At 40.4% G+C, this 12,457-nt stretch overlaps 1 protein-coding gene across 4 annotated transcripts in view; it reads right to left on the bottom strand.

The window, feature by feature from the left end:
• The window catches only part of CPVL (carboxypeptidase vitellogenic like), a 144,315-nt gene that overhangs the window by 91,343 nt on the left and 40,515 nt on the right, over window positions 1-12,457 (bottom strand). For all 4 annotated transcript variants that reach the window (XM_059933709.1, XM_059933710.1, XM_059933708.1 and 1 more), the window contains exon 7: window positions 9,637-9,703. In XM_059933709.1, coding sequence (XP_059789692.1) covers window positions 9,637-9,703 — 67 coding nt within the window. The remainder of the gene's footprint in view (window positions 1-9,636; window positions 9,704-12,457) is intronic.

Genomic DNA, 12,457 nt, shown 5'->3' with positions numbered 1-12,457 from the left:
ATGACTCACCTGACATTATTTCTAAACATGTTTTCTCTATTGGAAATTAGTACAAATGCTAAAAAAGTACACCTTCTAGTGATGCTGTCACTCAAGTTGTCTTGTTTATAAGACCTAGCCACAAAACACCTCCCTTGACTTTTTCAGAGATAGAAGGGTATGGACTTTATAGGTAGTGATGACAAACTTAGGCTAAAACAGTCACATTTTTATGGCACCTTCCCCCTTGCGACCATCATATGTGTCCGGAATTCAGGCAGGAGATTAAAAAGGAACACCCACTCAATCTGAGCATCCACCATGAACAGATTATTTCACTTACTTTAATTTGAGCCAATGTAAAGTTAACATTATCTTTCTATATTTTAAAATGATGAAAACAAAGGTCTGTGTGTTTCACATGCCCACCTGGAATTCTATCTGGGTTTGGCTGCCTCCACGCTTCCCATTTCTCATATCAAATCACATTTCAGTCAAGGGTCCTGGATAGACTATGGATCTCTGGTCCCCCAACCTGGGACCCACCCTTGGATTTATCCACTGCACACTTGCTAAGCGGACCATTTAGGAAAATGAGACAGTGAGATGGGTAGTTCTATAACCACATCCAAAACAGATTCCTTAATGTTCAGTCTACATCTGCTAACCTAACAGTGATGATGTTTACCTTGGTTTTTGCTTTCTAATGACTATCACACACTTCTTTGCCCTGTGTCAGTGTGACAAATCCTTCACTGCCGTTTTCATTAATCATTCCACTGGTTGAGCGACTCAGGCCGTCACACAGTAGACAATTATAGGATTATTTTATGGAAAACAGACACCGAAACATTACAATGAAATTTCAATTATTTTCACTCTCCTTGTTGAGACACATTTCTTTTTTTCTTCTTTGTTCAAGATCAGATTTGTTTATTCTTCCTGAACCATTTGTTTCTCGATTTAATGATTCTCTGACCACCAGGAGCACTTTAAAAGACAACCAGACAATAAATCAAGTATGTTTGATTTTACCCAGTTTTCCCTTTTCCGGATATGTTTTAAATAGAATAGAATGCCAGACTCTGGGGGGAGAAGTTAGGTGTGGTTGTCTGATGGATCAGAAATGGACTATATGGCCCTTAGGACTTATAATTGTGATCCTGTAATTTTATGAACTCTTGTTTCTTTTGTTCTGAGTTCTGCCCATAACAACAACTAAAGCAATGACAACCACAACTATTAGCCCTGTGGTTTCTCTGATCTCTGGCTGGGGTTCACCAATGTGGGCAGCAGCTGGCCAACGAAGCTCCTGAAGTCTGTGAACTAACACTAACCTTCTACCCTCAGATCAGACACTGGCCTCAAACAAGCTCTGAACAGCATCAAAGCAATTATAAAAGGAAAGAGGAAAAGTGTGGCCAGAAACTATTTGAACACATACTATTTTAGAATTCAGCAGTGACCTTCAAATGAGGAACTTAGTCAGACAAATATATTTAACTAACATAATAATTCAAACTAGATTAGCAATCAACACATCAAGATTTTAGTTTGCCCTTAGTAATTATTCCTTTCCAATATTTAAAGAAGCTGCAATTTCCAACACTATTCTTGTATGGTTCCTTTGCCCCACGGTGACAACATTTTGAGCTCACCTCTGACAAGAAGGGCCAGAGCCATTAGGGCATGTTTGTATGTGCTTGTATTTGGAGCTTAAAGAAGCAGTAAACCTCCAGTTTTCCTCTGACATCAGAAGGATCTCAGAATTCAGCTCTCAAACTTTTATTTCCCCCGTGAGAGAAAAAAGGTCTCAACATCAGAGTTGAATAGTGTTTTTGAATCTTGGTTTGCAATCTTTCTGTGTTCTTAAATGATGTTTGGAACAGCCTAATGCAAATCACGTTAGGAGCATATTGTACTTGTAAAAATAGTCTAGAGAGAATGTAATACTTGGTTAATTATCCAGATGTGTAAAAGCAAAATGAAATTGGACTTAAAGAAACTTGTAATTGTGTATTCCATCTGATTCTCTCCCTTCTTACATGTTTCAACAACTTTCATAGCCGACTTACTGTACCCCTGCCACCCGGTTACTTTTAAGGGAGTCAAAAAATTCATATCGAAAATCAAGCTGCAATCAGCTTCTCCAGAAGAAACAAAATCATGTCAGAGAATAATATTATAATGGAAACAATGTCCTCTTACAGAAATTTCACATATGTTAGCAGTTACTATTGTTTAAGCTACTCTTAGTTGTCTGCATTTCTTACTGAAGTTTAGTTTAAAAAAAAAAAAGTAGATGCAGCTATATTCATTCTCTGACTTGCTTCTAAGTATACCTTTTATGGTAAAACTTGCAGAACCTTTATCAGTGATAATGAGCAATGGCCTCTGAACGTGGTTACCAAGTGTCACTATTCACTGGCCCTAGCTCCTCACCTCTGCCTGGAAGTGGAAAAAGGGGGTTGTCATCCTCGGCAATGGCATGTCAAGGATGGTCAAGGTCATTCTACGTCCGTTTCCCTGCTCTGCCCCCAAACCCCCAGCCACTCCAGCTAGAATGAATGTCTCTGAAGAGTTCACTTCGGGGCTGGTGAGAACTCTTCCATGTCTTCCGGGAGGAAACCAGGTGGGCTGCCCTTCTGGAGAGGGTCACATTGGTGTCATGTCCTCTAGCTGTCCCCAAACACAGACTATGGTGGAACCAGCCCCATGTACAGGGGTGATCAGAGTGAATAGGTGGATATGCCTTGAAGAGAATTTTAAACACACATTGAAAACTACAAAACTTGGTGAAAAGCCTAAGTTTAATGGAGTCACACAGGACACAGCAGCCAAGAGGACAGGATTAAGCTAGGGTGACCTTGACTTCATCTAGCCTTGGGGTAGAATCTTACTTCACTTGGCACCATTATTTCTTCTGAGGAGAGAAGAGGTGTGGCCTTAACATGGCCAGTTCAGAAAATTAATGAATGGAGAAAACTGGAGCTTTGGTATTGTGGTAATCTCTACAACTTCCTAGACATTGCTAGACCATGTGCCATCTAATTTCAAGACCACACTGCTGTGATTAAAAAAAAAAAAAGGCTTCTAACGAGAATATGACTTTATCTAAACATCTATTTCTCTTGACTGTGAGCTTAAAAAGAAATGTAGAATCTGCAGGAATACACATATGAGAAAAACATTTTGATCTGTATCCAACTTTTAGTCACATAAATTTATGTAAAAGTATGTACTGCCTTCCAAATATGTTCTTATTTCATTTTGAGATGATGCTTCTTTAAAAATTAATTCCATCAGTGACAAACATAGGTGAAAAGGATGTACCTCACCTCCCCCCAACTCTAACTTCAGTGCCAGTTTTGGAGAAATTCATACCCAGCTTGAAGCCAGGTGACTTGAACAGATGAATAAACCCTTTTGTTTAGAGATTACAGTTACTTTGACTTTTAAATAGAGAGTGTGAATATACTGGGCCACAGTCAACAAACTGAGTCCTTCACTTGCTCACTATAGAGAGAACTCAGAAGGTTGAAGCCGCGTAATAGATATAATTTAGCATTTCTGGTCCCCAGCCTAGACATCTCATCCAATTGGGTACTATTTGTGTCGCCATGCCACTTGGTCCAGCATAACAGCTCACTTCAGACAAAGCTTATATTGACGTCTGATTTACTCATATTCTTTTCCACGTAACTAAAGAATCAGCAAATATGTGTTGATCTGACTTAGATATGCTATCCAAAAGCCTGAGGCCCAATTTGCAAACATTTCCATATGCCCCTGTTCCATTCTCCAGGTTGCAGCTTAAACCTTGACTTTTCTAATATTAAATTCATTAAATAGTCACAAATCCGTTTTCAATTCTAAAAGAAAATATTGGCAAGTCAGAGGAACAGAACTGAAAATAGACATCTGTCATGAGCTCAAGAGTTAAAGCAGCTCGAATGTCATCTAGTAATATTCAGCAAGTTCCAAGCTTTGAGAAATAATTACATTCCAAGGACTTCAAGCCTTTATATCACTTGAAACTTCCATTTACTCCATAAAACGTTATGATCAAAAGACAGAAATATCCAAGAAGCTAGAGAACTTCTTTTCTGTTTATATAAGGTTAGTAACCCTTAGAGATTCTGTACAAAATATGTAAGGGATGTCCGACTCCCTTGTACAGACAGTGCATCTATTCTGTGGGAAAAGGCAAGTCTTGGAAACAGTGCAGTTTGGAGGGGGGAGCATCTTCACGAAGCGGGTTACAATCCTTAGCCCATCCTGTGACTACAGTCTTTGGGTGATGGAGTCTGGCTGCTTAGGTTCCAATCTTGGCTGTGTGAGCTTGTAAAGCCTACCTGACCTCTCTAAGCCTCAGTCATCTCAACTGTAAAATGGGGATGATAATAACAGTGCCAGCTTCATAAGGCAGCTGTGAGGCTTAAACAAGGTAATGCATGAAACACTGCTTAGCATCATGCCTGTCATACGACCCACTCTCAATAAACACTCTCAAATAAGATCTACAAATAAAACAAGGGGACTAGATACTTTTGAAGGCATCCTTCTCATCACCAAATTCAATGATCACAAGCCTGGACTAATAAGATAAATGTATGGCCTCCATAAAACAATTATAGGCCTATAGTTAGGATAGTTCTCCCTTCCCCCCCCCCCCCACAGGTATGTCAGTGCTTGAAGTTCCCCTATTACAAGTATCTTTCTATGGCTTAGGCTCTGTCCTCTATTCAAAGACAAGTATGTTGGAAGTACATTTAATGGATCAGATTCTCTCTAACGGACAGTGAGCTGCTAATAAGTCAGAATGGGGGAGAGAAACAGAACAATCATGATGCGGATGGAAGAAGCACGGGAGAAACAGGACCTGAGCACAACACAGCCAAGGAAAGGAAGGCCAAGGGTGGCAGGTAGGGCACTGGATGACCCTGGAAAATAAGGGAGCAGAAAGGAGGTTCCCAGGGCCTGGGGTGCAGTACAGGGAGAGAAGAGCCATGAAAAGAGATGTAGAAAAGCCGAAGAGAAATATCATTGATATTTTTATTTTATCTGGCAAATGCCTTGTGTGAAGCCACTCTATAACATCCATTCAACACTGTGCCTGGTATTGTATGAAACAAATGAAACAAACCTGGCTCTCACCTCCTGGGAGCCGGCCACCAGAACCCAGTGGACCATGAGAACCCAGTGGACCATGACGATTTCAATAAAGAAATCAGACTCCGTGAGCCCAGCAGGACTTCACTCATGCAGATGAAGATGAAGTATCCTATTAAGCTCACTAATTTTTAAATAGCTTTAAAGTTTTGCCTCAGATTCAGCCTTCGAATTAATCACGGTTGCAAAACTGCTTCTAAGGAAAGTAGGCCTCTCCCGCTGATCAGGAGATGCCCGGTTTTAACCACATGCCCTGCCAGTTTGGAAGCGCTCCCACCCATTGGCACAAACGCCTCTACATGCTAAATCTTTCCCATGAGTGGACAGAAAGCCACAGGCTCAGAGGACAGTGGGCAGACCCCTCCCTACCGTCACCTCCCTGCTTTCCGGCGCCAGGGCTGTTGTGCTTTAAATTTTAGCTGGGCCCACATACACTTGCGTGGATTCTAAAGAGTGTCTGTACCTCAAGAAAAAGAGCAATCTCACTAATAGTTACTGGCTCGGAAAGGATAACACTTAGGAAGAAAGTTAATTATATGAATTAAATGCAGCTTGTTTCTCTTTTTGAAGTACATTTTTTTCATGCCTTGAGGAGGGTGATTTATAGACACATTTGTCTCTCTTTAGAGAAAATTAATTCCAGTTGGTGTTTTGGGCAGAAATGGAGAGAAGGGAAGGAGACAAAGCAGTTCTTCCTTCTCCGCTGGCCCCAGCTGCAGGTCTGCACTGTGCCTTGCTGTGGCCTCGCGTGGTCCACACGGCAGGGGCAAAGGGCCTGGATCGGTCCCCACACATTTTGTTACCATCCAAAACTTCTAAGTTCCACCATCACTTTCTGATGAAGCAAACAATTTCTTTTAAAGAGGATTTCAAAATAAGAGGGGAGACAATGCCAGACCCCAAGAACAAGTGAGCAGAGCTTTTTAAACATCTCAGCCCCTGTTTACATGCATTAGGCCATATGCTTTGGAGCCATAACATTTTAATCCAGCTTTTCAACATGAATGGTAATAATAGTCATCATATGCTGGGTACTCACCACAACCAGTCACTCTGCTAAATATTTGAGGAGGATTATCTAATTAAATGCTCAAAACAACCCTATGCAGTAGGTACTGTTATTACTTCCAGACTCCCTTACACCAAAGTTAGGGTGCTAAACAGCTGTTCCAGCCCCTTTGAACATCAGGCTACCCTCATTCATAGCACACAAATGTGGACCATATTTAGGTCCAGTACCTTTGCAATCAAAAGCAGAAAACCATTTCTGAGTTTATGCATTGGTTTTCCAAGAACAATTCTACAAATCTAGTGGCATTATTTGTTCAGGAAATTAACAGTTCACAAGAGAAAAGATTTCCCTTTCTTGAAAAACCTATTACAACATTTTTTTTTGGTGGCGGACACAGGGAGGGTGCGTTGGTATTATGTTAAAACTGCAATTGTATACAGATGCTTTAAGAGTACATCTAGGTAACTACAGTTGAGTATCCAGTAAAGCAAAATATCCCTGGAAGTGATCTAACTTAAAAACCAGCCCTTCTGATTGTAAGACGAAAAGCAGAGGCCCAGAGAGGTTACAGAACTTGTCTGGAATCATCCAGAGAGAGGCAAAGCCAGCAATGAACCTCAGGTCTCCTGATTATTAATCCAGAATTCCTTCCACTTCTCCATTCTGCCTCCTAGCCTTAAAACAGAAGACCAGGTGGAACAAAGTAGACTAGAGAAACACAGCATTCTGCCAATAATAAACCATCAAGGCATTATTTAGTGCTCTACCTTTTAGAAAAAGATGTGCCCCCAGATTTAATGTATCTTGTGTGGTTCTTAGGAAGATGCTGCTGACTGGCAAGTGCATCTCCATCCCACGCTCTGCCTGCCCTCATTCCCATCTTCCTTCATCACTTGGAAGGCACAGGTTTCCTTAAAAGTATTCATCCTGGCAGCAGAGAACATAAAAATAAAATTGTCCTTTGCTACACACATTCAGAAACTACATGCACGAAACCACCAGACAGACATGAAGTAGACAAGTCAAATTTTTCATCCGGAATTTGGCAGCTTTGCTGGAAGTTCAACATGATGGTTAACAACATTGTCACATTATTTGCAAGACAAGGAATTACACAGTAAGCAGATCACTCTTCTGTTGGAGGTGGAGACTGGGTGTTTTCCAGGGTTGCTACCAAAATGACAGGAGTGTCACTTCCTCCATCCCCCTGACTCCAGTTATTAGTTCTAGAATGGCCATGGGATTCAAATGGATAATGAGATTCAGGTATCTGGTGGAATTATTGGGAAAGAGAAGTTGAGCTGGTAGGCTATACCTAGAGCTCTGGAGTGGGTTGGAGAGTCAAGGGCACAGGTGAAAAGAACTTATCTGAGAATGAAATCAGTGAAGTGCAAAGCCAAGTGAATAGATGGAGAGAACATGAGACAAAATCCTGATAAGGTTTGAGCAACCAGATCCAGCCACGCCTGATGCCAACAATTCAATCCCCTGTTTTACTTAAGGCACTTTGAATAGGGTTTCTGTCACTTGCAAGCAAAAGAGCCTTGACTAATACACCCATATTTATCCTTCAAATCAAATTTAATTGTTGTCTCCTCTGTTTGACTTTTCCTGAGGATCCCATATTGAGAGGTAGCTATTTGCTCACCTTATACTACTTGTCTTTACAACTACTTCTCTAATTGTACTCTTCATTCTGTATGGTACTTATTATTAGACTCAGATTTACAGTAGAGTTAATGTCTTAATCATTGACTTTCTAATACTTCTCCAAAGCCTCAGACATAGTACATACTCAATATATGTGTGTTGAACTGAATTGAATTTGATTCTAAATACTCTTTCAGGGAACAATGAACCCTTCAATGGTTTCCCATTACACTTAGAATAAAGTCTAACCACTCTGCCAGAGCAACAAGGCCCTACACGATCAGCCTGCCTCCCCTATCTAAGATCCTTCTACAGTGGCTCAGTGCTTTTCCTTGAGTGCACCAAGCCTGTCCCTAACTCAGAGTCTTTGCATTTGCTGTTCCTTCTTCCAGGAAAGCTCTTCTCACGGATATTGCAGAGATCACTCCACTACGTCACTCAGGGCTCTGCTCAATTGTCTCCTTACTGAAGAGCCTTTCTCTGACAATCTTATCCAAAATAACACTTCCATCACTCTCCAGCCCTCACCCTGCTTATCTTTTTCATGACATCTTTTTCAGACATGTCGCTGCCTGACCATATGGTACATATTTATTTCTTCCATTATCACTGCTTTCACCTCTGGAATGTACGAATGCAGGGAATTTTTCTGTTTTGTTCACAACTGTACTCCTAGCACCTAAGAATTTCTCTGTTCTCAAAATATTGGCTGCTATACATTTTTAAAATAACCTTAAATTTAAAAGGATGAAAAAAAGCAAACCTTAAGATTGAAACCAACATATGCAAATGAACCTGTTCATTAAATTGTAACATAATCACCCTGGAAAAAAATAGAATTAATTCCCTGCTAGGGCAGGGAAAGTACAAGATAATCCTATAACTTATAACTAATTTGTGCCCAAGAGCAAGGAAATGCTCAAAGGCTAACAGGGACAAATGGGGACAATGTGTCAAAAGGACACAGGAGCCAGCCTGAAGGGTTCCCATTGACCAAATATAGGAAAATACAAGCATCAAAAACAATAATGATAGCAATAAAATTTAACACAGCAAACAGAATTAACAATCCATGAGTCCCCAGTGATATTTTTAAAGTACATATCAGAGAGGAGGAGGAGGGAAAGGTGTTCTCTACAGAAGAATGCCAGATGATGTCTAAAGGAAGATAGATCAGAAAAATCACCATTTTATAACCCCCAGTATAATAACTGATTCAGACAGGAATCATCAGTGGATGCTAAAACTACTTGGTGACATATTTGGTGTGTGTGTGGGGGGGAACAGATGTTCACATGGTCTCAGATTATTTATTAATTTCAAAGGGAAAATGGTACCTTTTCAATGGTGAGATCTGGCAGATACCACCTTGACTAAGTGACCAGCAATGGAACAAAGATGCTATACGCCTTCTGATGTGATAGAATAGAACGTAAACAACAACTTCTATGTAGTGTCTTGCCAAATGTTTTCAGTGAATCTAAGCATTGGAAAAGAGTCAGACAAAGTCAGAAAATGGGACATTCTACAAGGCACCTTGTCTAGACTCTGAATAATCATCATCACAAATGACAACAACACCAACAAAGACATGGTACTGAGACATGACAACCCATTGTGATATATGAACCTTTATTGGGCACTGAATTTTTAAAACTACGTTATGGAGGACGTTTGGGGGATAACTGGAGAATTTTTTATATGGGCTGAATTAATACTGATGTGTGTGTGTGTACATACTGAATGAATAAACCACAAGTGCCATAATATATTTCAGTCCTGATGATGTTGGAAGCATGCAAGAAAACATGACTTCAACTCACCTCCCCAGTGGCATAAAAGTCATTGTCCTTATAGTCAGAGAACAACTGGAAAAACTGAGTAAGTGCACTGCAAAAAGAAGAACAATAATAAAAATCACACGGAATCATGCTATGCTACCCAATTTCACCCTTGGACAATAGGTTTCACATTTGAATTAAGATACCATTATGCTATAAGTTCCTGTCGGCATTTTTTCAACGACTCATGTGCATAACACTCCATACTCTGTGGATGGTTAGAAAAACACTTGTGGGCTTACTTTGCGATACTCAAAGTTGAGACAAGTGAACATCAACACTCTGGGAAGGTTTCCAAATCCCTGCGTTACCAACTTGGATCACCCACCTGTTGAGGGGACCCTTGAGCAAAGTGCTACAGGCTTTCACCTATTACTTAGCAATTTGTGGAGTTAGTTCTGCAAACCTTATGACCCCATTAATCTCGGGTTGCGGTGAGGTAATGGGAACCTTAGTTGCTTACCAACCTCTCTCTGTGGGGAACCTGAACATTTCTATATTCTAACGGGGCTCCCAGCATTTCAGTGTTTTAATAACCAAAGAACAGAAAAGCTGTAAAATGACTGTAGTCTAAGGGAAAACCACCAAATGGTCACAGACATTGAAGTAAATGCACAGTGGCCTCCAGGGTCAAAAGAATCACATTTAGGAAAGAATGCCAACAGCCACCTTGGTATGCTGAAATAGATTTAAACAGCCTCAAGAAATTATTTTATAATAAGCAAGAAAAGGGTGGATTATTGAATCATTCTCTACTTGAACAAAATCTTTCAGAAAGGAAACAAAAACCTGTGAAACTCAGAAGCTTTATGAATGTTTTGACCCAGATTGCAATGCCTGAGAAGCTAGGCAGGGTTTCTGTTCCAGTTTCCTGCTGAGGGACTAAAAGCCGTAAACCAGCCCGTGAACATGAAAGGCAAGGAGGCCCTGCAAAACCAGGAGAAGGAGAAAGTTCAAGGGTCACCCAGAGGCAAAACTGGGTCATTACAATCACCGTGATCCTGGAAATACTTAATTTTCAAAGGCTCCATAAAAACCCACCATTAAACTCTACTGTAGAGTTTCAGTGTATTTCTCTGTTTATTATTTATAGTAACTAAAATCTTTGTAGCAACTAAATCTGGGAAGCTGCATTATATAGCGTCCATGTTTGTGCTGGCAATGAGCTGGCTTTAGAGCTGAGATAAAAATAGGAGTTTATTCTCCAGCTTTCCCTCTCCAACCTTCAGGCTAAAAACTACTTGTCTTTCTCTCTGCCTGCTAGTTGGAATGGCAATAGACATTTTAATATAGTAAATCTGAACTAAGCCTTGTGCTTTAGCTTAAAGCTTATTTCCTTAAAGAATTTGTTGGAGGATTGTCAGGGCTGCTAGATTTAGCAAATAAAACAAAAGATGTACAATTAAATTTGAGTTTCAGATAAACAACAAATAATGTTTCAGTATAAATATGTTCCAAATATTTCATGCGACATACGTAGATTAAAACATTATTCGTTGTTCATCTGAAATTCAAATTTAACTGGGCATTCTGTATTTTATCTGACAATCTTAGCTGAAGGAGATAATCTCCCAGGTTGCTTCCAGCCTGAAAAAGCAGGATTATCTAGCTGAAGTTTCCAAGGCAAGGTCCCACTTAAGGAAGCTATCACAGAGATTTAATTTCACAGTAGGATATGAACAAAAATTTGGCTAATCATAGCAAGGCCTTAGTAGGTCTTTCTTAAATGGGAACGAAGAATGAAAAAGGTAAATTTAGTAAGTTGCATGTACATAAGTCATTTGCTCTTTGAACTGTGTTTTCATCAAGGACTATACCATCACGTGGCAAAGGGTTGTTTCAAAATAATATCTAGAATCATGCTCACATAAAATTGCAAATTTTAGAAGTAGAAATGCCAAAATACATAAGGCATAATACATACACCTGTGTGTGTGCCACGCACTCCACACATTTACTCAGGCACAAGCGCCACATGGCACACAAAGCATGCCTCTTCCAGGTGTTTCCATTTGGCGACCTTGCTGGCATTGTGCCAAGGCCTTGTCAATTTCAGTCAAAGGCTACCTGGTGGCAGAAAGGCTACCTGGTGGCAGAAAGGTACAGAAAGGTACAATAGGATGAAACACAGATTGCAAGGGTGAATGAGTAGGAGAAAATACTCCTCAGATAATTTTTTTAAAAGGGAAGATGGGTTCGGGATTAGAGAAGGTAGATGTAAATGATAACGCATTATAGATCCAAAGACAGCCTTGGACTTTGGTCAGCTCTAGTGGAGTCAAGGCCATAGTAAATACAAGACATCCAGGAGAACTGAGGTTAAAATAATCTCAGCAGAAGCTCCGTACGAACAAAAGCCAAACAAGGTGTAGCTTTAGTCGCTGACAGGCTGAAAGAAGCACAGTAACAAGAATCTCGGTGGTTTCGTTCTGTTGCATCAGATGGGGAGCCATTCTCTGCATGCATTCATTCCACTTCTAGTATGGCCAGGCCATGATCTCTGCCTGCACCCATCGTGCAGTATTGTTCTCATTTAATATATGAAACCTGTTTCATAGTCACACTGTCATGAAACTTTGTTTAGCAATACATACTATCTCCCATGCAAACCAATACGTGGAACAGAATAGCAGCATTTCCCTTTGGCTGCTAAGAAAATAACTTCAGGCACGCCGGGAGAGTGGGGACTGGGGAGCTTGCTTACTACTGTATCAGCAGCACCAGGAACCATGTCGGGCACATAGTAGGCAATCAAAAAATAGTGGTAGAGGGAGAGTGGCACCAGCTGGTCTACTCCAAAGTT

The sequence above is a fragment of the Balaenoptera ricei genome, chromosome 9 (genome assembly GCF_028023285.1).
Source record: "Balaenoptera ricei isolate mBalRic1 chromosome 9, mBalRic1.hap2, whole genome shotgun sequence".
NCBI classification, from domain to species: domain Eukaryota; kingdom Metazoa; phylum Chordata; class Mammalia; order Artiodactyla; family Balaenopteridae; genus Balaenoptera; species Balaenoptera ricei.
This window is presented reverse-complemented; position numbering and strand designations above follow the sequence as displayed.